General features: G+C 52.2%; 1 protein-coding gene across 3 annotated transcripts; it reads left to right on the top strand.

The window, feature by feature from the left end:
* The first annotated feature begins 1,927 nt into the window (after positions 1–1,927).
* On the top strand, positions 1,928–23,583 carry IMPACT (impact RWD domain protein). Of its 3 annotated transcripts, XM_064170442.1 has the most exons (11): positions 1,929–2,033; positions 4,273–4,401; positions 5,547–5,599; positions 7,820–7,882; positions 12,648–12,733; positions 13,832–13,960; positions 15,035–15,132; positions 15,665–15,738; positions 17,429–17,519; positions 21,691–21,825; positions 23,393–23,583. In XM_064170442.1, exons 1-11 carry the CDS (start codon positions 1,962–1,964, stop codon positions 23,462–23,464), a joined length of 1,002 nt encoding a protein of 333 aa, XP_064026512.1. In that variant the 5' UTR covers positions 1,929–1,961; the 3' UTR covers positions 23,465–23,583. The 3 variants fall into 3 exon arrangements, with proteins under 3 accessions (XP_064026514.1, XP_064026512.1, XP_064026513.1); XM_064170443.1 differs by lacking the exon at positions 7,820–7,882; XM_064170444.1 differs by lacking the exons at positions 15,665–15,738; positions 17,429–17,519 and having other exon boundaries at positions 1,928–2,033.
* The last annotated feature ends 1,368 nt before the right edge of the window (positions 23,584–24,951 follow it).

Here is a 24,951-nt window from a genome sequence, read left to right on the forward strand (position 1 = left end):
TGGAAGGTGTTTGGAGAAGGGCAGCAAGGCTGGGGAGGGGCCTGGAGCACAGCCCTGTGAGGAGAGGCTGAGGGAGCTGGGGGTGTGCAGCCTGCAGCAGAGGAGGCTCAGGGCAGAGCTCATTGCTGCCTGCAGCTGCCTGCAGGGAGGCTGTAGCCAGGTGGGGTTGGGCTCTGCTGCCAGGCAGCCAGGGACAGAAGAAGGGGACACAGCCTCAAGTTGTGCCAGGGGAGGTCTAGGCTGGATGTTGTTAGGAAGTTGTTGTCAGAGAGAGTGATTGGCATTGGAATGGGCTGCCCAGGGAGGTGGTGGAGTGGCTGTGGCTGGAGGTGTTGAAGCCAAGCCTGGCTGGGGCACTTAGTGCCATGGTCTGGTTGACTGGGATAGGGCTGGGTGCTAGGTTGGGCTGGCTGAGCTTGGAGCTCTCTTCCAGCCTGTCTGATTCTGTGATTCTATGTTCTTAGATAATTCCAAATCCCAATTAATGAAAACTGAGGAACCAAAAGACTAGCATGGAAACTGAATACTTGCTTGAATCTAAATCTGCATATGGAAGCAAGTTCTGCCTTCTTTACCAACTCTTTCATCTTTTTGCCCTCAGGTTAATAGTGGGACTCCAATTCCATAGAATCATAGAACCAAGCAGGTTGGCAGAGACCTCCAATCTCATCCAGCCTAACCTAGCACCCAGCCCTGGCCAACCAACCAGACCTGGAGGTGTTCAAGGCCAGGTTGGATGAGGCCTGGATCAGTTTGGTCTAGTACAAGGTTGTAAGGGACCTTAAAGATCATCTAGTTCATATGGGCAGGAGGCTGGAGCTAGATGATCTTTAAGGTCCCTTCCAACCCAGAGCATTCTAAGACTCAATGAATCCTGTGCAGGATATGATGGGAGCCTCTCAGCCTTCGAATCAAGTCTTTACACATCACAGCTTGCCTGCATCTGAGAGGGAGGAAAAGGGATCTGTGCAGCCGCCTGTCACATCCTAATGCGCCTGGCTCCTGCAGGCTCCTCTCTGGCAACCAGGGGAGGGGGCAGAGGTACGGAGAAAAGACAAGGGGAAAGGGAAGAGAAAGGGGAAAGGGGAAGAGAAAAGGGAAAGAGGAAGAGAAAAGGGAAAAGGGGAGAGAAAAGGGAAAAGGGGAGAGAAAAGGGAAAAGGGAAGAGAAAAGGGAAAAGGGAAGAGAAAATGGAAAAGGGAAGGGAAAAGAGAAAGGAGAAGAGAAAAGGGGAAAAGGAAGAGAAAAAGGGAAAGGGAAGAGAAAAGGGAAAAGGGGAGAAAAAAGGGAAGAGGGAAGAGAAAAGGGAAGAGAAAAGAGAAAAGAGAAGAGAAAAGGGGAAAAGGAAGAGAGAAAGGGAAAGGGAAGAGAAAAGGGAAAGGGAAGAGAAAAGACAAAAAGGAAAGGAAAAGGGAAGAGAAAAGGGAAAAGGGAAGGGAAAAGGGAAAAGAGAAAAGAGAAAAGGGAAGAGAAAAGGGAAAAGGGAAAAGAGAAAAGGGAAAAGGGAAAAGGGAAAAGAGAAAAGGGAAAAAGAGAAAAGGGAAAAGAGAAAAGGGAAGGGAAAAGGAGAGAAGGAAGAGAAAAAGGGAAAGGGAAGAGAAAAGGCAAAAGGGCAGGGAAAAGACAAAAAGGAAAAGAAAAGAGAAAAGGGAAGAGAAAAGGGAAGAGAAAAGGGAAGAGAAAAGGGAAGAGAAAAGGGAAGAGAAAAGGGGGAAAGGGAAGAGAAAAAAAGAAGAGAAAAGGGAAGAGAAAAGGGAAGAGAAAATAGAAAAGGGAAAAGGGAATAGAAAAGGGGGAAAGGAAAAGGAAAAAGAAAAAGAGAAAGGAAAAAGGAAAAGGGGAAAGGGAAAAGGGCAGAGAGAAAAGGGCAGAGAAAAGGCAGGCGAGAGGAGAAAGGGGAAGGAAGGGAAGGGTTAGCGCCGCACACCAGCGCCGCCACTGCGCACTCTCCGCGGCCGCGCATGCGCACCCTGCACGTCCCCTCCGCTCCGGCCCCCATGGCGGTGGCTGAGGCGGCCGCGGCGCAGCAGCAGGTGAGCGGCCGTGGCGGGAGCGGGCCGGGGGCAGCCCTTGTGCCAGCCCGGGCGCCACCGTCCTGTCGGGCCGGGCCGGGCTGTCCGCGGGCAGGCGGTGTGAGTGCCGCCTGGAAGGCGGTGTCTGAGGTGGCTTCTGCTGAGCCCCGGCGCTGTCGGGAGCTGCGTGTCCCCGTGGCCGGTGTTCGGGCACCGGCAGCCCAGCGCGGGTGTGCGCTGCAGGCGCATCGCAGGTGTCTGAGGGCGGAGTGGAGCTGGCTCCCGGCCTCTGGGGGTGCGCTGGGTCAGGTTAGCCACGCAGAGCGAGTACCGACCCCGCGGGGGCTGCCCTTGCGCGGCGGTGATGGCTCCGGAGCCGCAGGGATGTGTCACAGTATCCCCAAGGTTGGAAGAGACCTCACAGCTCATCAAGTCCAACCCTTTAGCACAGAGCTCAAGGCCAGACCATGGCACCAAGTGCCACGTCCAGTCCTGCCTTGAACAGCTCCAGGGACGGCGACTCCACCACCTCCCCGGGCAGCCCATTCCAGTGTCCAATGACTCTCTCAGGGAAGAACTTTCTCCTCACCTCCAGCCTAAATCTCCCCTGGCACAGCCTGAGGCTGTGTCCTCTCGTTCTGGTGCTGGCCACCTGAGAGAAGAGAGCAACCTCCTCCTGGCCACAACCACCCCTCAGGTAGTTGCAGACAGCAATAAGGTCTGCCCTGAGCCTCCTCTTCTCCAGGCTAACCAATCCCAGCTCCCTCAGCCTCTCCTCGTAGGGCTGTGCTCAAGGCCTCTCCCCAGCCTCGTTGCCCTTCTCTGGACACGCTCAAGCATCTCAATGTCCCTCCTAAACTGGGGGGCCCAGAACTGAACACAGCACTCAAGGTGAGGTCTAACCAGTGCAGAGTCCAGGGGCAGAATGACCTCCCTGTGTTGTAGCTGCTCCACTTGGCTGTGCTTCTCGTGGCTGCATTCCAGTAGTGTCCATACCAACGCAGAAGCAGGCTCAAGAACTGGGCGCAGGTTGCTTCCACTGTGAGTCACTGCTGGCCTGCCTGTGTAGTGAACCTTGGCACCATAGAATCAGAACTGGCATGATGGGAAGGACCCTCTAAAAGAATCAGTCATCAACCCACCCCCACCATGGCCTCTGAACCATGTCCCCGGGTGCCATGGCCGCAGGTTTCATGGACACCTCCAGCCATGGGGACTCCACCATCTCCCTGGGCAGGCTCTGCCAATCCCTCACCACTCTTGTAGCAAAGACATTTTTCATCATCTCCAACTTCACCTTCCCCTGGCACAATCTCAGGATGTGTCCTTCCTTCCATCACCTGATACTAGGGAGAAGATACCAACCCCTACTTCACTGCAGCCTTCTTTTCCTGGAGTTGTAAAGAGCAATGAGGTCTGCCCCCAGCTCCTTCAGCTGCTCTTCCCCAGCCCTGTTCTCCAGACCCTTCTCCACTTTTGTTGCCCTTCTCTCGACCTGCTCCAGCAAATCTCTGAAGAAGCTGTAGCAAGCTGAAGATGAGCCAGCAGTGTGCCCACGTAGCCAAAAGAGCCAGTGGCATCCTGGCCTGTATCAGGAGCAGTGTGGTCAGTAGGAGAAGGGAGGTTATTCTTCCTCTGTACTCAACACTGCTCAGGCCACACCTTGAGTGCTGTGTCCAGTTCTGGGCTTCTCAATTCAAGAGAGATGTTGAGGTGCTGGAAGGTGTTTGGAGAAGGGCAGCAAGGCTGGGGAGGGGCCTGGAGCACAGCCCTGTGAGGAGAGGCTGAGGGAGCTGGGGGTGTGCAGCCTGCAGCAGAGGAGGCTCAGGGCAGAGCTCATTGCAGTCTGCAGCTGCCTGCAGGGAGGCTGTAGCCAGCTGGGGTTGGGCTCTGCTGCCAGGCAGCCAGCAACAGAAGAAGGGGACACAGCCTGAAGCTGTGCCAGGGCAGGTCTAGGCTGGATGTGAGGAGGAAGTTGTTGTCAGAGAGAGTGATTGGCATTGGAATGGGCTGCCCAGGGAGGTGGTGGAGTGGCCGTGGCTGGAGGTGTTGCAGCCAAGCCTGGCTGGGGCACTTAGTGCCATGGTCTGGTTGGTTGGGCAGGGCTGGGTGCTAGGTTGGGCTGGCTGAGCTTGGAGCTCTCTTCCAACCTGCTTGATCCTATGGTTCTAAGGAAATTGAAGACAAAGGCTCAAAACCGTGCCCAGCACACCAAGTTTGGGGGGAGGTGCTTATTTTTTTGCATCATGCTTTGTTTTAGATTGATGAAATTGAAGCTCTTTCATCCATTTATGGTGAAGATTGGTGTGTGGTTGATGAAGATGAAAAAATCTACTGCATCAAGATTGGGGATTGTCTGGATCAGCCAAAATGGAGCCTCTGTCTGCAGGTACAGGGGTGTTCAGGGGCTTGTCATAGAGTTTACAGTTGGACTCATACAGGCAAAATCCTTTTCAATAAGAATGTGATGTCTACTCAGATGGATTAAGGAGATCTTGGACTGGACTTTTCCATATCAGTGTGCTTGTGATACTTTCAGTACTTGCATCTCCACACCTGACAGGAACTAATTTCAATATTATTTTCCCCAGACCAACTTTAAAAGAGTTTTCTCACATTGACTTTGTGTAGGACACCTCAGTGAATCTCCTGTTCTAGTGGGAGGTGTCCCTGCCTATGGCAGGGGGTTGGAACAGGATGACCCTTGAGGTCCCTTCCCACCTAAACCATTCTATGATTCTGTGATTCCTGCAGATTTACTTTGTGGAAAGTGTGGAGGCAAAAATGAAATTTGGATTGACCTCACTGAGTAAATTACTGCTTCATGTTTGCAGAACTGGAAACAGAAGTTACTTAGTGGAAGCAACACTGATGTGTTTGCTTATGGAGGTGCACTGCCTCTTAAAGTCCAGTAACCATTTATACAGATCCTTTCAGATGTCTTCTGCCCTTTGTTGTGCATGGCAGTTCATAGAATGAAGAGCCCTCCAAGCTCATTCAGCCCAACCTAGCACCCAGCCCTAGCCAGTCATCCAGACCATGGCACTAAGTGCCTCATCCAGGCTTGGCTTCAACACCTCCAGGGACACCGACTCCACACCTCCCTGGGCAGCCCATTCCAATGCCAATCACTCTCTCTGCCAACAGCTTCCTCCTAACATCCAGCCTGAACCTGCCCTGGCACAGCTTGAGGCTGTGTCCCCTTCTTCTGTCCCTGGTTGCCTGGCAGAAGAGCCCAACCCCACCTGGCTGCAGCCTCTCTTCAGGTAGTTGTGGAGAGCAGTGAGGTCACCCCTGAGCCTCCTCTTCACCCACAATATTTGGAAGTCATGTTACATTTTCACATGTTACCATTATTGGAAACCTAAATACAGACCTTAAGGTTTTCTTGTCATTCTACAGCAACATAACCAACTCTTTCCTCTGTGTGTAACACTGATAGGAGTCCTGGTGCTCGAGATCGAGAGTCCATCAGTAAAGCTCAGCTAAGTGAGAGGAGCAATCTGGTGAATCTTTATCCTCAATGTCTTCCAGGTGATTTTGCCACCAGGATATCCAGCTGCAGAGCCACCTATTTATCAGCTGAAGTAAGTGAAGCCTTGTTTCAAAGCTTGGTGATTCTTTTCTGTAGTGCCTCTGTTAATTGTTCACAGTGTGAGTTGTAGTTCAGTTAAGAGGACTTGTTGGATTGTTCACCAGGCATGGGGGAATGTTTCCAGCAAGAATATTCTGTTCTTTCTCCTGAGTTAATAAGCTGCTATAGGGAGGGTCCCTCCCTTCAGCTCATTGCAGTGTTGTTTTGTGGCAAGGCAGGATAAGTTAGACTGGAATCATAGAATGGTTTGGGTTGGAGGGGACCTGGAAGATCATTCAGTTCCAACCCACCTGCCATGAGCAGGGACACCTCCTACTAGCCCAAACTGATGAATGCCCCAGCCAACCTGGCTTTCAGCATTTCCATTCTTGGAGCCTCCACAGCTTCTCTGGGCAGCCTGCTCCAATGCCTCACCACCCTCATGGGGAAGAATTGTTTCCCAGTGTCTAACCTAAATCCAGCTTCTTCCAGTTTGAAGCCATCACCTCTGATTCTGTCATTCCATGCCTTTGTCAAAAGTCCCTCTCCATCTCTCCTGTAGCCCCTCTCAGGAAGGCTGCACTAAGGTCCCTGAAGCCTTCTCCAGGCTGAACAATCTCTGCTCTCTCAGCCTGCTTTCATAGTCCTTGGATCATTTCTGTGACCTGGACTCTCTCCAGCAGATCCATGTCCTTTGGAGGTGATATAGTGGCTGCTGCCTGTTGGACAGTGATGTCTCATCACTTCCTTGGGGGAACCCTCTCCTCTGCATCCTCGTTTCAGATCATAAGGGATGCTCTTCATCTCGGCACATGCCTTGGCTCCATCCCAACAAAACTCAGTGCTATCTTCCTGTTTTCCTTCCCTGTTCTCCCATCATGTGAATTAATTGGCATGGAGACACCTAAGACAGATGCCTGAGAGTGACCTACAGGACATGACACACAGCATATCTGCTGAGTTTTGCTCAGCAAGGCCATAAAAATAGTGCTGCTAAACCTGAGACAATGTGTTGAGGTTCACAGGAGACCAGGACAATGTAGGTACAGAACTGCAGGACCATTCTAAGTGTAAAAGGTACTGAGGTGCTGAAGGACTTGGAAAGGCAAAGTAACCATACATAAAGTGACTCTGGGATGACTGTGGCCTACCATGAGAAATAAGTTCAGTTTTCTTAGCTAAGAGAAGGCAGCCCAGGTTTGAAGGCCTGAAGGAGGACTGGGTATCACAGTATCACAGTATCACAGTATCATCAGGGTTGGAAGAGACCTCACAAATCATCAAGTCCAACCCTTTACCACAGAGCTCAAGGCCAGACCATGGCACCAAGTGCCACGTCCAGTCCTGCCTTGAACAGCTCCAGGGACGGCGACTCCACCACCTCCCCGGGCAGCCCATTCCAGTGTCCAATGACTCTCTCAGGGAAGAACTTTCTCCTCACCTCCAGTCTAAATCTCCCCTGGTGCAGCCTGAGGCTGTGTCCTCTTGTTCTGGTGCTGGCCACCTGAGAGAAGAGAGCAACCTCCTCCTGGCCACAACCACCCCTCAGGTAGTTGCAGACAGCAATGAGGTCTGCCCTGAGCCTCCTCTTCTCCAGGCTAACCAATCCCAGCTCCCTCAGCCTCTCCTCGTAGGGCTGTGCTCAAGGCCTCTCCCCAGCCTCGTCGCCCTTCTCTGGACATGCTCAAGCATCTCAATGTCCCTCCTAAACTGGGGGGCCCAGAACTGAACACAGCACTCAAGGTGTGGTCTGAGCAGTGCAGAGTCCAGGGGCAGAATGACCTCCCTGCTCCTGCTGGCCACACCATTCCTGATGCAGGCCAGGATGCCACTGGCTCTCTTGGCCACCTGGGCACACTGCTGGCTCATGTTCAGGCGGGTATCAATCAGCACCCCCAGATCCCTCTCTGTCTGGCTGCTCTCAGCCACTCCGACCCCAGCCTGTATCTCTGCATGGGGTTGTTGTGGCCAAAGTGCAGCACCCTGCACTTGGAGCTATTGAAGCCATCCCCTTGGACTCTGCCCATCTGTGCAGGCGGTCAAGGTCCTGCTGCAGAGCCCTTCTGCCCTCCAACCCAGCCACATCTGCCAAGACATTCACATGTTTGGTGGGAGGGACTGACAGTGTTCAGCCTGCAAGGAGCTGATCTCACTGATTTCGAAAAGAGTGTTGGTTAGGATGTTGGAAGTGGCCTAGGGGCACAGTGTTCATTGCATTTCTTTTTCCTTCCAGTGCCCCTTGGCTTCGAGGACAAGATTATGTGCAACTAGCAAATAGCTTGGAGGAAATATATCTGTAAGTTAGTCTGGAAGATAGTAAATGGAGGCAATGCCTTTGCAGTTTCTGCTCTGTGTGTGGTTCTGAAGTACCTGCATGAGCTGGCAGTTGTGAAGGGATTGCAGCAATGGCCACAAAGCAGCAAGTTCCTTTCATATATCAGAACACCACAGACTGGTTTGGATTGGAAGAGACCTTTAAGTTCACCTGGTTTCAAACCCACTGGCCATTGGCAGGGACACCTCCTACTAGTCCAGCTTGCTCAAGGTCCAGTGGGGATGAATTTCTTCCTAATATCTAATCTACATTCAGCTTCTTCCAGTTTGAAGCCATTGCTTCTATCACTACATGTCTTTGTGAAAAGTCCTTCCCCACCTCTCCCAGAGTCCCCTTCAAATACTGGAAGGTTACTTTAAAGCAGGGACTCCCTGGAGCCTTCTCCAGGCTGAACAACCCCAACTTTCTCAGCTTGCCTTCGCAGCAGAGCTGCTCCAGCTCCTGAATTATCTTCATAGCCCTCTTCTAGACCTCTCCTACCAGTTTCACGTCCTTGTGTTGGGGGCTCCAGAGGTGGACAGAGTAGTCCAGGTAGGGTCAGAGCAGAGAGGCAGAATCCCCTCCCTCCACTTTCTGCCCACATTGCTGAGGATCAGCCCAGGGCATGGCTAGGATTGGGCTTCAGATGCTTGGTGTTGGATCAGAGAATCATAGAATCAACCAGGCTGGAAGGGACCTCCAAGCTCATCCAGCCCAACCTAGCACCCAGCCCTGCCCAACCAACCAGACCATGGCACTAAGTGCTCCAGCCAGGCTTGGCTTCAACACTTCCAGCCACAGCAACTCCACCACCTCCCTGGGCAGCCCATTCCAATGCCAATCACTCTCTCTGACAACAGCTTCCTCCTAACATCCAGCCCGAACCTGCCCTGGTACAGCTTGAGGCTGTGTCCTCTTCTTCTGTTGCTGCTTGCCTGGCAGCAGAGCCCAACCCCACCTGGCTACAGCCTCCCTGCAGGCAGCTGCAGGCAGCAATGAGCTCTGCCCTGAGCCTCCTCTTCTGCAGGCTGCACCCCCCCAGCTCCCTCAGCCTCTCCTCACAGGGCTGTACTCCAGGCCCTTCCCCAGCCTTGCTGCCCTTCTCTCAACACCCTCCAGCACCTCAACATCTCTCTTGAATGGAGGAGCCCAGAACTGGACACAGCACTCCAGGGGTGTCCTGAGCAGTGCTGAGCACAGGGGCACAAGAACCTCCCCTGTCCTGCTGCCCACACTGCTCCTGAGCCAGCCCAGGATGCCATTGGCTCTGCTGCCCACCTGGGCACTGTTGCCTCAACTTCATCTCCTCTCTGCCAGCACCCCCAGCTCCCTCTCTGCCTGGCTGCTCTCAGCCACTCTGGCCCCAGCCTGTAGTGCTGCTTGGGGTTGTTGTGGCCAAAGTGCAGAACCCTGCACTTGGCCTTGTTCTGTCTCATCCTCTTGACCTCTGCCCACCCATCCAGCCTGGCCAGGTCCCTCTGCAGGGCTCTCCTCCCCTCCAACAGCTCCACAGCTGCTCCTTGCTTGGTGTCATCTGCAAACTTACTGATGCTGGACTGAATCCCCTGGTCCAGATCATCAGTAAAGATATAGAAGAGGACATCCAGAATCCCTGAGCTTGCTTGAAGTGTGAGGTTGCTGCAGGTGTTCTGCATTTGCAGGATGTGGAAGCATTTGTGTCTGTTTTGGAGCATAAAGAGCAAACCAGTTTATTCTCAAAAGGTAGCTGAGGGATAAATATGTTTTAAACTAAACTAAGCACACCTAGAATCTATTAATTAGGATCTGCAACGTTGTGGACTGTTAATTACCACAGTGTGCAGCTAACCATAATGCATAATGGATGCAGGAGACTAAACAGAACACTTAGAACTGCTCCAATTACAACAGGCTTGAATTGCTGGGAGATTGGGGTAGTAAATGGAGAGATTTTGTGTGGTGTGTTTAATTTTTTTCCTGGTCCCAAAGATAACATAAACTAAATGAAATGAGAACATGTCACCAGGAAGCACAGGCCTGCTCCAAATGCTGAAATCTGAGCATCTTGCACAAGAAATGGCTTTGAATGGCATAAATTAAGGCAGAGAGCACTTAGCTTGTCTGAGGGATTTTGTCTAATGGCTTTGGTGATGATGAATTTGGTTTCTTACCTAAGGAAGCCATAGATGGTTTTAGGAAATAAAAAGGGATTTGAAATGTCAGGAATGCACAGGAATTTGCAGTGGAAAGTTCTATGGCATCTTGTCCCCCAGAGGGACAAGACCAAGGGACAGGACTGGATGAGGCACTTTGTGCCATGGTCTGGTTGATTGGCTAGGGCTGGGGGATAGGTTGGACTGGATGATGTTGGAGGTCTCTTCCAGTCTGGTTGATTCTATGATTCTGTGACCAAGCTAGAGTAGGGTAGATTTAGATGACACATTAGGAAGAAGTTCTTCTCCATGAGGGTGGTGAGACACTGGGGCAGGCTGCCCACAGAGGTGATGGAAGCCTCATCCCTGGGAGTTTTTAAGGCCAGGCTGGATGAGGCTCTGAGCAACCTGCTCTAGTGTGAAGTGTCCCTGCCCATGGCAAGGGGTTTGGAACTGGATGATCCTGGAGGTCCCTTCCAATCCTGGCAATGCTGTGATTCTGTGACAGAGATTGTCCTTAACTCTGTTGAGGTTCATAGGGTTTGCTGGAGCTGAGCTGCTGGAAGGAGCTTCTTCCAGCTGCCACATGAGGACTGAGGAGAAGCAACATGGCTGTGAAGCACTTCTGTCTGCTTTTTAACTCTGAGCACATAAAAAGGTGTTTATCCCACTGCTCCCCAGCATCTCAATACACACTGGGCCCCTGCTAAGGACCCTGCTTAGAATCTTATTGTCTAGATGATCCTTGTGGTCCCTTCCAACCCTGACTGATTCTATGATTCTAAGGAACCCTGGACCTAAATTCTCCCCTCCTTGCCCTTCAGCACTGCTTGTTACCCAGACTCTGACATATCTGGGGCTGCATTGTGTCTGCTGCCACAGCCCACTGGGATCAACCTCTGCTGTCTGTGCACTGACTGCTTGAGGGGGCAGACAAGTGGGGCTGTCCCAGGCAAGAGCTCCTCTGCTTCCCAAACATGAAGGGAAAGGATCCCCTAAAACCACAGAGTGGCTGAAGGAGCTCACCACTCTCAGTACAGCTTTTCAGGCTGTTCAGCCTTGTGCTGGTTTGAGGCTAATTGGAACATTTTAATGAGAAAAATTAGATGATAGGCTGTGAAAAGAAAACAGTGGTGATGTCTGCTGCACTCATAGGCTTGCTGAGATGGATAAAGCAAGGACACAGAGATAAGAGAGTCTGTCTCTTGAGGTTTGTGTTTCTTTTCTGCTTGGATCTGTGTAACCCAACAAATGGTTCTGCTTCCAACACCCTTGGCCCATCCTTCTAACTCACCTTGCAGGTAAGGCAGATACTGGGATAAGAGAAGGGGGTGGAAAGAAGGTGGAAGGGTGGTAGAGAGCCTCTCCTGGGGACTCTGGTTTCTGGGAGGGGGATTGAGCCATAGAACCAACCAGGTTGGAAGGGACCTCCAAGCTCAGCCAGTCCAACCTATCCCTCAGCCCTATCCCAGTCAACCAGACCATGGCACTAAGTGCCCCAGCCAGGCTTGGCTTCAACACCTCCAGGCACAGCCACTCCACCACCTCCCTGGGCAGCCCATTCCAATGCCAATCACTCTCTCGGACAACAACTTCCTCCTGACATCCAGCCTAGACCTGCCCTGGCACAGCTTCAGGCTGTGTCCCCTTCTTCTGGTGCTGGCTGCCTGGCAGCAGAGCCCAACCCCACCTGGCTACAGCCTCCCTGCAGGCAGCTGCAGACAGCAATGAGCTCTGCCCTGAGCCTCCTCTGCTGCAGGCTGCACACCCCCAGCTCCCTCAGCCTCTCCTCACAGGGCTGTGCTCCAGGCCCCTCCCCAGCCTTGCTGCCCTGCTCTCAACACCTTCCAGCACCTCAACATCTCTCTTGAACTGAGGAGCCCAGAACTGGACACAGCACTCAAGGTGTGGCCTGAGCAGTGCTGAGCACAGGGGCAGAAGAACCTCCCTTGTCCTGCTGCCCACACTGCTCCTGAGCCAGCCCAGTTGTGTTTCTGTATTGCTTTTAGCTTCTATATAGCTGTAAATAACTATACTATATTGTAAATTCCTGCTTGTATATTGTGCTATGCTGGGAGCATAAAGCTTCATTCCTTAACTTCCAGCCTCCTGAGTCTAGTCTGGGTGATTTCATTGTGTGTGGGGCCAGGTAACTCCCAAACCATCACAAGCCTGCAGAAGAGAAGGCTGCAGGGAGACCGTGGAGCAGCCTTCCAGTAGTTGAAGGGGCTGCAGGAGAGCTAGAGAGGGACTTTAGACAAGGACTTGGAGTGATAGCATGAGGGCAATGGCTGTGAGCTGAAAGAGGGGACGTTGAGACTGGAGATTGAGAAGTAATTCCTTGCAGTGAGGGTGGGCAGACACTGGAGCATCCTGCTGGGGTAGGCTGTGGATGCCTCCTCCTTGGAAGTCTTCAAGCCGAGGCTGGATGAGGCTTTGAGCAACCTGGGCTGGTGGGAGGTGTCCCATGGCAGGGAGTTGGAACAGGATGATCCATTCCTGACCCAAACCATTTTATGATTCTGTAACCTCCTACTTGTGCATGTCTGAAATGTGTACATTACCTGGAGCCCCTTGCAAGTGATTCTTCATTCACAGTGACTTTTCACTTGCAGGCAGAACCTTGGTGAGAGCATCCTCTACTTATGGGTGGAGAAGATACGAGAAGTCCTGATAGAAAAGGCACAGTCATCAGGCCCAGGTATTGCAGGGAAGGCACAGCTTTGGCAGGTCACTTTGAGCTCAATTGCAAAGTAAGATTTCACTCCAGGTTAAAAGGTTAAAGTTGTAGAGTTAGATAATGTCTCAAAGGTCTTTTCCATCTGAAACAATCCTAGATTTAATTCCAAGAGGGCCTCAGATTTCCTTGTGGCATCCCTACCGACTCTGTCAATGTTCCTGTGTTCCTCTCAAGTGGCCAGTCTCTTTTTGCACTGACTGTGGACCTTCCCTTGGACATTGTCCAGAAGCTCCTTGCTGATCAGGCTGGCCAGGTGGCTCTGTGTGAGGTGTCCTTGCCCATGGCAGGGGGGTTGGAACTAGATGATCCTTGTGGTCCCTTCCAACCCTGACTGCTTCTGTGATTCTATCCATGCCTATCATGCAGAGCAGAGGGGCAGAATCCCCTCCCTGTCCTGCTTCTCACTGCCTTGGATGCAGCCCAGGTGTGCTTGTTTGAGCCTAGCTGGGATATTTTAGTGAGAGAAATTAGATTACAGGCTGTGAAAAGGAACCAGTGCTGATGGCTGCTGCACTCACAGGCTTGCTGAGATGGATAACAAGAACACAAACACACATAAGAGAGTTGCTCTCTGAGTGCAGCTGGTGCATGCACTTTTCTCCCTAACCTGCTGTCTGTGTAACTAATCCTTCTGCTTTCTAACCTTCCTGGTTGGTCCTCCAAACTCACCTTGAACATAAGGCAAAGTCTGGGGTAAGGTAGAGGGGTGGGTAGAAGGTGGAAGGGTGGTTGGGAGCCCCTCCTGGGGACTCAGGTTTCTGAGAGTACTGTTGTGTTTCTGTGTTACCTGTACCTTGTCTATTTCTGTCTATAGCTGTAACTATCTGCTTGTATCTTGTGCTAAGCTGCAAATGTAAAGCTTCATTTCTTCTTAACTGAGTCTAGTCTGGGTGATTTCATAAGGGTTGGGGGGCAGGTAACATCCAAACTGTCACACCAGGGCATGGGGATGGCCTTGATGACTTGAACTGAAAGCCAGAGATTGGTGAGATAAAGAGATTGAATTTTGGGCTTGCCTCACAAAAAATCTCCTAACTTCTCCTGCTTGTGTCTTAACAGAACCAGATATTAAGAAAACCACTGAAGAAGCTGATGAAGATGATGGAGATGATTTCCTCCTAGAATATCAGCCCATTCAGGAAGACCCAACTCAAATGTTAAATTGCCTTGCACCTGAAAGTCATGAAGGTAAACAAGTTAGTGCTGATGAAATGATTTAGTAGAGAGAAGGCTTAAGGCTCTGGTTTGCTACTCCTCTTTAGAGTAAAACTGCTAACATTAAAATAGTAACAGAGACTCTTAGCAGCCTGTTAAAAGGAAGCTCCACATTTTGGGGTTGTGTGTGTCACCTGGTGGGCTTCACTGGAACAGATCCCTGCTTTGAAGTGCAGACATTCTTTCCTTATCACAGCATCACAGAATGTCAGGGGATAGAAGGGACCTTGAAAGCTCATCCAGTCCAATCCTCCAGCCAGAGCAGGATCACCCAGAGCAGATCACACAGGAACACATCCAGGCAGGTCTTGAATATCTCCAGAGAGGGAGACTCCACAACCCCCCTGGGCAGCCTTCTCTAGGGCTCTGTCACCCTCACAGTGGAAAAATTCCTCCTCATGTTTAAATGAAACTTCCTCTGCCTCAGCTTCCACCACTGCCTCTTGTGCTGCCAGTGGGCATCACCCAGCAGAGCCTGGCCCCAGCCTCCTGCCACTCACCTCTGCATATTGATGACCATTGATGATGTCACTTCTCAGTCTCCTCCAAGCTCTCAGTCCCAGCTCCCTCAGGCTCTCCTGATAACAGAGATGTTCCATTCCCTTCTTTGTGGCTCTGTGCTGGACTCTCTCCAGCAGTTCTGTGTCCCTCTTGAACTGGGGAGCCCAGAACTGGACACAGTACTCCAGATGTGACCTCACCAGGGCAGAGCAGAAGGACAGGAGAACCTCTCTCGACCTACTAAGCACAGCCCTTCTAATCCAGCCCAGAATGGCATTGCCCCTCCTGGCCACCAGAGCACATTGCTGGCTCAGGCTCACCCACCCATCCACCCCAGATCCTTTTCCCCTTCACTGCCTTCCAACAGATCATTCCCCAACCCATCCTGCTCCCTGGGCTTGTTCTTTCCCACGTTCCAGACTCTACACTTGCCCTTGTTGAACTTCATTCCATTTCTTCCTGCCCAAGCCTCAGCCTGTCCAAGTCTGTAGCCATGTCCATTGTTTCAGCACCCTTCCAAGCAAGCCATTCCTTGTGTGTGATCAGGGGATGAGGAGCTGCCACCCATCCATCATGGAGACCCCATCACAGATCGGAGGAGCACTTTCCAGGCACATCTGGCTCCTGTGGTGACACCCAGACAGGTGAGTAGAGATCAGTTCTGCTCTTTTGGTCTGTATTTGAAGCTTCACAATGTACTACTTGAGATTAGCCAAATATGTCTGTCTGGCTTTGCATCTCCCTGTGATAGTACTGTCTGAGAGGCCTTGGAGGTGTCACTGGCAGCCCAGAGCCAGCTGTGTGCTGGCTGCAGCCAAAGCAGGGAGAGCAGCAGCACAGGGAGGGGATTCTGCCCCTGTGCTCTGCTCTGCTCAGACCTCACCTGCAGCACTGCCTTCAGCTCTGGGTCCTCCAGCACAAGAAGGAAATTGCAGGGTCCAGGGGAGGCCACAGACATGATCAGAGGGCTGGAGAAGCTCCCATGTGGGGACAGGCTGAGACAGTTTGGACTGTTGGGCCTGGAGGAGGTGCTTCTGTGCTCCACAACCTCCCTGGGCAACCTGTGTATGGTGTTTGTTTAGGAGTGACACTGAGATGATACTTATGAAACCCTCATTATAAAAGGAGGCTTAGTTCTGTCTGTTTTGTTGGCTTTTTTGGTTGTGTTTTTTAAAGGTAAAGAGAGTTCTTGAAAAACTGTATGAGAACAAGAAAATTGCAAGTGCTACCCACAACATCTATGCCTACAGGTGAGAGATAAATAGTGAATGTATGTTTTTCTGCTCTGGTGAGACCCTGCCTGAAGCATTTTGTCCAGTTCTGGTGCCCCCAGAACAAGAAGGGCATGGAACTGTTGAAGGAGGTCCAGAAGAGGCCAAGGAGATGATCAGAGAGATGGGGAACCTCCCTGATGGGAACAGGCTGAGCTGTTCAGCCCCCATGGCATGGGTTTGGAACTGGATGATCTTTAAGGTCCCTTCCAATCCAAAGTCAGATTCCAGGATCTTCCTTTCATTCAGGCAATCTACATACTCTGCAAAAAGCTAGCAGAAACATACTTACCTCTTTGTCATCTACTCCCAGAACCCTCTTTGTCATTGTCACATTGTTCTTAAGTAATTTCAGAGGTTATGAAATCAGTTGGTAGCAAACAGGCCCCTGAGGATTACCTCTGGGAAGTTAGAGCAGAGCAGATGTCCTCCATGTGGAACAGGAGCCCCAAATTGTCCTGGAGTGCTCCCTGAGGAAGGAGCTGGCATGGAGGATCTCAAGGCAGGGCTCAGTACTGGTTCCACACTGCTGCTGCAGCAGAAACCTAACTAATTATTGATCATGTTTTATCTGTGGTCAAGCTGAACCCATTCCTGACATCATAGAATTGCTTTGGTTGGAAAAGACCTCCGAGATCATCAGGTCCAGTGATCAGTTCAGCACTGCCTTGGCCATTAAAACATGTCCCCAGGTGCCATGGCCAGAGGTTTCTTGAACATCTCCAAGGCTGGTGACTCCACCATCTCCCTGGGCAGCCTCTGCCAATCCTGAACACTCTGGCACCAAGATTTTCCACCTCTCCAACCTAACCCTCCCCTGGCACAATTTCAGGACATTTCCTCTCCTTCCATCACCTGAGCCTAGGAGGCAGAGCTCAACCCCCACCTGCCTGCAGCCTCCTCTCAGGCAGCTGCAGAGAGCAATGAGCTCTGCCCTCAGCCTCCTCTGCTCCACACTAACCCCCCCAGCTCCCTCAGCTGCTCCTCCCCAGTCCTGTTCTCTAGACCCTTTCCCAGCTTCATTGCCCTTCTCTGGCCCTGCTCCAGCTCCTCAATGTCCTTCTTGGACTGAGGGACCCAAAACAGTACTCAAGCTGTGGCCCCAACAGTGCTGAGTAGAGAAGGACAATCCCTGCCCTGCTCCTGCTGGCCACACCATTGCTGATCCAGGCCAGGATGCTGGTGGCTTCTTGGCCACCTGGGCACACCCTGTCTCATCTTCAGCTGTTTGTCAACCAACACCCCCAGGTCTTTCTCTGCTGGGCAGTTTCCAGCACTCTGCCCCATGCCTGGGGTTGTTACGACCCAAGTGCAGGAGCCAGCAGTTGGCTTTGTTAAACCTCATCCCCCTGGCCTCAGTTAGGTGTACTTATTAGGCTAAAAACCTGTGGATTGTTCTGATTGGAGACTTGATGCTGCTGATATCTCTGTCACATCATCCTCAGCAGCTAAAATCTGTGTAAAAACTTCTCCAAACTCGTTCTGCTGTATAGATGAGTGTGTGTCTGTGGTTCACCCTAAACCACATCCTGTTGTCATGGAAATGTCTTTAATAGAAGCAGCACTGCTAACAGATGCCTTGAAAGGTGTCTGAGGCTGCATTCACCCAGGCAAAGAGTTCACTGGGTGCCATTTTATGTTCTCCTCTTGTTACTTTTTCTCTCTCAAGAATATTCTGTGAAGATAAGCAGACATTCTTACAGGACTGTGAAGATGATGGGGAGACAGCAGCAGGTGGACGTCTTCTTCACCTTATGCAGGTGCCAGAAATTCATCCTTGGCTTCTGGAAGTCTTGAGCAGTGATTTTAAAGCTCACTCCCATGGGAACTGCCCTGTGAAGGATTATTTCAGTTCTTGCTCTGCCTGTAGCCAGGTAGATGGTTGCTTCCTCAAAGGGGAAAGAGAAACACAGCCTGGTGCATGCTTGCAGTGAGTTGGAATTTGCCATGTTAGGATCAGAGGAGCAAGCAGTGTTCCAGAGGTGGTGGAATCAGAGCCCTTTAGGCTCATGCAGCCCAACACTACCAAGGTTGAGGCTAAACCATGGCCCTCAGCAGCACATCTCTGCCCCTTTGAAACACCTCCAGGGGTGGGCACTCAGCCACCTCCCTGGGCAGTCTGTGCCAGGCTTTGAGAGCCCTTCCAAGGGAGACTTTCCTTCTGACGTCCAACCTGACCCTGCCCCGGGGCAGTTGGATGCTTTTTGTCTTGCCTCTCGAAGGAGATTTCTTTTCCCTCTCCCTCCAGCTGTCTCCCTACCAGAAGCCACTGTGTGACTGAGCAGGAGAGGCTGCTGCCCTCAGCAGGGACAGCCACAGTGGCCACACTTTCTGCCTCGCATAGAAGCCTTCCTCTGGCATCAGCCAGCTCTGTGCTGTGTGAGTTGTATCAGAACTGCCTGATATGCAAAAGGCACTGCTGGGAGAGCACTAAAGAGAGAGGAGGATTCATAGAGCCATAGAATGCTTCTGGGCTGGGAAAGACCTTGAAGATCATAGAGTCCAACCATTCTCCAGCTCTGATCTTCAGGGCTTCTGTGGACAGTGACTTCACTCTGTGTGTTTTAAAGAGTTACAGCTGGTGTTCAAAAGCTAATACTTGATACTTGGACTTCAGCAAAGCCTTTGACACTGTCTGCCACAAGAAGCTCCTAGCCAAGCTGGCAGCTCATGGTTTGGACAGATTCACTCTGTGCTGGGTCAGGAACTGGCTGGATGGCAGGGCCCAGAGAGTGGTGGTGAATGGTGCCACATCCAGTTGGCAGCTGTCACTGGTGGTGTTCCCCAGGGATCAGTGCTGGGCCCAGTCCTGTTCAGTATCTTTATTGATGACCTGGACGAGGGGATTGAGTCCAGCATCAGTAAGTTTGCAGATGACACCAAGCTAGGAGCAGCTGTGGAGCTGTTGGAGGGTAGCAGAGCCCTGCAGAGGGACTTGGCCAGGCTGGATGGGTGGGCAGAGGCCAATGGGATGAGATTGAACAAGGCCAAGTGCAGGGTTCTGCACTTTGGCCACAACAACCCCAAGTATCACTACAGGCTGGGAACAGAGTGGCTGAGAGCAGCCAGGAGGAAATGGACCTGGAGGTGCTGGTAGAGAGGAGCTGAAGCTGAGGCAGCAGTGCCCAGGTGGCCAAGAGAGCCAATGGCATCCTGGGCTGGCTCAGGAGCAGTGTGGGCAGCAGGACAAGGGAGGTTCTTGTGCCCCTGTGCTCAGCACTGCTCAGGCCACACCTGCAGTGCTGTGTCCAGTTCTGGGCTCCTGAATTCAAGAGAGATGCTGAGGTGCTGGAAGGTGTTTGGAGAAGGGCAGCAAGGCTGGGGAGGGGCCTGGAGCACAGCCCTGTGAGGAGAGGCTGAGGGAGCTGGGGGGGTGCAGCCTGCAGCAGAGGAGGCTCAGGGCAGAGCTCATTGCTGTCTGCAGCTGCCTGCAGGGAGGCTGTAGCCAGGTGGGGTTGGGCTCTGCTGCCAGGCAGCCAGCAACAGAAGAAGGGGACAGAGGCTCAAGATGTGCCAGGGCAAGTCTAGGCTGGATGTGAGGAGGAAGTTGTTGTCAGAGAGAGTGATTGGCATTGGAATGGGCTGCCCAGGGAGGTGGTGGGGTCACTGTCCCTGGAGGTGTTCAAGAAAAGGCTGGATGAGGCACTTAGTGCCATGGTCTGGTTGGCTGGGATAGGGCTGAGGGATAGGTTGGGCTGGATGAGCCTGGAGGTCTCTTCCAACCTGGTTGACTCTATGATTCTGTGATAGTGCCAGACCTGTGCAGCTAAATGGCTTTCTTCCAATGTCCAACCTAAACCTCAACCTAAACCTCCTCTAATACAACTCAAGCCCATTTCCTGTCATCCTGTCACCTGTTACTAGGGCAGTAGTAGGTTGCACAGTCTAAAAGATAATGAATTTTGCTTCCTGTGTGGTGTGAGGCTGTTTCCTCTTGTCCTGTCACTTGCAGTTTCCCTCCCTGAAAGGGTCATCAAGGCCCAGAACAGGCTGCCCAGGGAGGTTGTTGAATCATCATCTGTGGAGGTGTTTAAAAGGTTTGTAGGTGTGGTGCTGAGGGATGTGGTTTAGCACCACCCTTGGCAGTGTTGGGTTAATGGTTGGACTCTGATCTTAAAGGTCTTTTACAGCCTAAATAATTCAGCCTGTGTCCTGGCTGTCACTGGCCTCAGCCCCCTACACTTCCAAAATTGAAGGGAGACAATCCTAGAATCACAGAACTGTCAGGGTTGGGCAGGAGCTCAAGGATCATCCATCTTCAATGTCCTGCCATGGGCAAGGACACCTCACACTAGAGCAGGTTGCTCAGAGCCACATCCAGCCTGGCCTTAGAGACCTCCAGGGATGAGGCTTCCACCATCCTGGGCAACCTCTGCCAGTGTCTCACCACCCCAGCAGGAAAGATCTTCCTAACATCCAATCTCAGTCTGCCCTCCTCTAGCTTATATCCATTCTCCCCAGACCTGTCACTACCTGACACCCTAAAAAGTCCCTCCCCAGCTTTCTCATAGCTCTCTGCAGATACTGGAAGGCCACAATGAGTCCTCCTCAGAGCCTTCTCCTCTCCAGGCTGCACAGCCCCAACTCTCTCAGCCTGTCCTTATAGCAGAGGTGCTGCAGGCCTCATGGCCCTGCTCTGCCTGGCCACAGTTCTTCTCACTCATCCTATCAGAGACTAATAAAGGTAACTCAGTCATTTGCCTTTTAAGCAATGCCTGAGGCTTTTGAGTCAGGGATGAGCAGCTGTAGTGCACGTTGGATGGCTTTGTGCCCTCTTTGAGGGCTACATTGACTCATTTTACTTTAATTTGACCTTTGGGAAGGAGCTTGGAGAGAGAAACTTAGCCACAACTGTTACCCTGTCACTATTTGTTCCCTCTGGTAAGGCTTGTGTGGCACAGAGCTGGCTGTAGCTTCTTGCCAGTACAAGAGAGTGCATGGAGTCAGTCATCAGCAAGTGTGCAGATGACACCAAGCTGGGGGCAGATGTGGCTGAGTTGGAGGGCAGAAGGGCTCTGCAGCAGGACCTTGACCGCCTGCACAGATGGGCAGAGTCCAATGGGATGGGGTTCAATAGCTCCAAGTGCAGGGTGCTGCACTTTGGCCACAGCAACCCCATGCAGAGATACAGGCTGGGGTCGGAGTGGCTGAGAGCAGCCAGACAGAGAGGGATCTGGGGGTGCTGATTGATACCCACCTGAACATGAGCCAGCAGTGTGCCCAGGTGGCCAAGAGAGCCAGTGGCATCCTGGCCTGCATCAGGAATGGTGTGGCCAGCAGGAGCAGGGAGGTCATTCTGCCCCTGTACTCTGCACTGGTTAGACCTCACCTTGAGTATTGTGTTCAGTTCTGGGCCCCCCAGTTTAGGAGGGACATTGAGATGCTTGAGCATGTCCAGAGAAGGGCAACGAGGCTGGGGAGAGGCCTTGAGCACAGCCCTACGAGGAGAGGCTGAGGGAGCTGGGATTGGTTAGCCTGGAGAAGAGGAGGCTCAGGGCAGACCTTATTGCTGTCTACAACTACCTGAGGGGAGGTTGTGGCCAGGAGGAGGTTGCTCTCTTCTCTCAGGTGGCCAGCACCAGAACAAGAGGACACAGCCTCAGGCTGTGCCAGGGGAGATTTAGGCTGGAGGTGAGGAGAAAGTTCTTCCCTGAGAGAGTCATTGGACACTGGAATGGGCTGCCCGGGGAGGTGGTGGAGTCGCCGTCCCTGGAGCTGTTCAAGGCAGGACTGGACGTGGCACTTGGTGCCATGGTCTGGCCTTGAGCTCTGTGCTAAAGGGTTGGACTTGATGATCTCTGAGGTCTCTTCCAACCCTGATGATACTGTGATGCTGTGATACTGTGACTTGCTGTGTGTTCAGAGTTGCTGTCAGCAGTAGAAGCAGTTCAGTTTGATAAGAGCAGCTTCTCTTTCTCTGTCTCTACACAGATCTTGAACGTCCACAACGTGCTGGTTGTGGTGTCTCGCTGGTACGGGGGCATCCTCCTGGGACCCGACCGCTTCAAACACATAAACAACTGTGCCAGGAATGTCCTTGTGGAACACAGCTATGTGCCTCCAGTGGTGAGTTTCTGCTGCTTGGAGTGAAGGCCTCTCTCTGCCAGCTTGTGTAAATTCATCAGGCACAGCCAGCAAGGGATCATGAAGGGCAGGTCCTGCTTAACCAATCTGATCTTCTGTGACAAGGTGACCGACGTCGTGGATGTAGGAGGGACTGTGGATGTGTCTGCCCTTGGCACTGTGTCCCACAGCATCCTGCTGGAGAAACTGCCTGCTCCTGGCTTGGATGGGTGAATGCTTCACTGGATTAAGAACTGCCTGATGGCTGGACCCAAAGAGTTGTAGGGAATGGAGTTAAATCCAGATGGCAGCCAGTCACAAGTGGCGTTCCTCAGGGCTTACAAGAGCCCAGGGCCAATTCTCTTTCTTAACTGTGTTAATGATCTGGATGAGGGGGTCAAGGCACACTCATTCAGTTTGCAGATGACACCAAGCAGGGAGGGAGTGTGGATCTGCTGGAGGGTAAGAAGGCTCTGCAGAGGGACTTGGACAGGTTGGATCTGTAGGCTGAGGGCAATGGGAAGAGATTCAAGAAGTGGGAAGAGATTCAGGAAGTGGGAAGACATTCAACAAGGCCAAGTACTGGGTCCTGAGCTTGGGTCACAACCCCATGAGTGCTCCAGGCTGGAAACTGCTCAGCAGAAGAAGACCTGGGGGTGCTGGTTGGAAGCAGCTGAGGATGAGCCAGGTGGCCAAGAAGGGCACCAGCAGCCTGGCCTGGATCAGCAATGGTGTGGCCAGCAGGAGCAGGGCAGGGATTGTGTTCCCATACTGGGTGCTGGTGAGGCCACAGCTTGAGTGCTGGGTTCAGTGTTGGGGCCTCACTGCAAGAAGGACATTGAGGGGCTGGAGCAGGTCCAGAGAAGGGCAACAAATCTGGGGAAGGGTCTGGAGAACAGGGCTGGGGAGGAGCAGCTGAGGGAGCTGGGGATGTTTAGTGTGGAGAAGAGGAGGCTGAGGGGAGACTTTCTGGCTGTTTACAGCTGGGTAGTTGAGGCTCCAGGACACTGGAGCCAGGTGAGTTTTGGTGTCATCTCTCAAGTAACAAATGATATGATGAGAGGAAATGGCCTCAAATTATATCAGGGGAGGTTTAGGTTGGACATTGGAAGAAACTTCTTCCTTGGAAGGGTTCTCAAAGCCTGGCACAGGCTGTCCAGGGAGGTGGTTGAATCCCCATCCCTGGTAGTGTTTCATGGAGGCAGAGCTGTGGTGCTGAGGGCCGTGGGTTAGCCCCAGCCTTGGCAGAGTCAGAGAATGGTTGGACTGGATGAGCTTAAAAGGCTTTTCCAATAGAAGTGATTCTGTGATTCTGTGATACTGTCACTGTTAGCTGAGGCCAGAAGAAAAGACTCCCTGGCTGCCAGGAAATTTCATGGCTCAGAGTAAGTCCCAAGTTCTGTAGGCTTTTAGCTTCCTGGGAAAGAATGGATAAATACCAGACAGCTCCAAACCTTTCTAAATGCCAATCATCTCCTGCACAGCAAACCAGTCCTGCTGCATGACCTTGTGAGAGTGCTGCCAGGGCAGAAGAATGCTGTTTGCATTCTGAAAGGCTTTTTTGTTTCAGGAAGAATCATCTAAGCAAGCAGGAAAGAACAAGAAGCTAAGGAAGGACAACAAGAAGAAAGCAGAGCACTGATTGATTGTGGTCCAAGCACAGAAGATGACTTTGCACATGTTTCCACAAAGGGAGCAGGGACATTATTGCCCTACCTGGCACAACAGAGAGACCTCAGTAAAGCCATGGGTATATTTGCACTTCCTCCTGTGATTTCTTCTGCTTAGACACAACTTCTCTCTATTTGTACATTCTCATCTCCTTGTTATGAAAGCATTGCAGCATCTGGAGCCATCTGGACATGGGGCTGTTAGAGTGGGTCCAGAGGAGGCCACCAAGAAGGTCTGAGGGCTGCAGAACCTCCCCTGTAGGGACAGGCTGAGAGAGTTGGGGCTGTTGAGCCTGGAGAAGAGAAGGCTCCAGGAAGACCTCATAGCAGCCTTCCAGTACCTAAAGGGAGCTTCAGGAGAGCTGGGGAGGGGCTTTTGACAAGGCATGGAGTGACAGTGTGAGAGGTGATGGCTTTGAACTGGAAGAAGCTGGATCTGTATTGGCCATTAGGAAGCAATTCTTGCCCGTGAGGGTGGTGAGGCACTGGAACAGGTTGGCCAGGGAGGCTGTGGAGGGCTCAAGCCTGGAAGTGTTGGAAGCCAGGTTCCTCTCTTAGGTAGTGCTGTTCTTTCACAGGTGGCTTCCACAGAAAGAGGAAAAACTGCTGGGTCCTGCTGGCATTGGTGGAGAGTGCAGCAGAGGGATTTGTCCTGATCTTGTTCATTTTCAAGGTCTTGGGTTTGTTGCTGCTGGTGTGATGCCAGCTTGAACACTACCCAGTGCATAGCAGGTTCTGGTGAAGTCCTCCTTGGTTTGTTTGAGGTGCTTCTTTTTTTCCTGTAAGTCCAAAGTGGTATTCTGAAGAGCTCTTCTGTAGGTGTCTGCATAGAGGTTCATTGAAGGGACATGGAATCACAGGGTTGTTTGGGCTGGAAAAGCTCTCTAAGCTCATCCAGTGCAACAGCAACCCAACACCACCATTAAACCATGGCCACAGCTTTCTGCAACACCTCTGGGCATGGGCACTCCACCACCACCCTGGGCATCCTCTGCCAGTCCCTGAACACTGCCACCAAAGACATTTTTCCTCCTCTCCAACCTAACCCTCCCCTGGCACAGTTTCAGGACATTTCCTCTCCTTCCATCACCTGATGCTAGGGAGCAGAGCCCAACCCCCACCTGCCTGCAGCCTCCTCTCAGGGAGCTGCAGAGAGCAATGAGCTCTGTCCTCAGCCTCCTCTGCTCCACACTAACCCCCCCAGCTCCCTCAGCTGCTCCTTCCCAGCCCTGTCCTCCAGACCCTTCCCAGCTTGGTTGCCCTTCTCTGGCCCTGCTCCAGCCCCTCAATGTCCTTCTTGGAGTGAGGCCTCAACACTGACCCCTGTATCAAGCTGTGGCCTCAGCAGTGCCCAGCACAGAGGCACAATCCCTGCCCTGCTCCTGCTGGCCACACCATTGCTGATCCAGGCCAGGCTGCTGGTGCCCTTCTTGGCCACCTTGGCACACTCTGTCTCATC

The sequence above is a fragment of the Pogoniulus pusillus genome, chromosome 34 (assembly GCF_015220805.1).
Source record: "Pogoniulus pusillus isolate bPogPus1 chromosome 34, bPogPus1.pri, whole genome shotgun sequence".
Taxonomy (NCBI): Eukaryota; Metazoa; Chordata; class Aves; order Piciformes; family Lybiidae; genus Pogoniulus; species Pogoniulus pusillus.

What these genes read in the sequence shown, in the direction of transcription:
- IMPACT (XM_064170442.1), top strand. Translation starts at nt 1,962, where the DNA reads ATGCGCACCCTGCACGTCCCCTCCGCTCCGGCCCCCATGGCGGTGGCT. An exon ending in AATGGAGCCTCTGTCTGCAG is followed by an intron (nt 4,402 to 5,546) that starts GTACAGGGGTGT and finishes AATGTCTTCCAG; the next exon opens with GTGATTTTGCCACCAGGATA. An exon ending in ACAGCTATGTGCCTCCAGTG is followed by an intron (nt 21,826 to 23,392) that starts GTGAGTTTCTGC and finishes TTTTTGTTTCAG; the next exon opens with GAAGAATCATCTAAGCAAGC.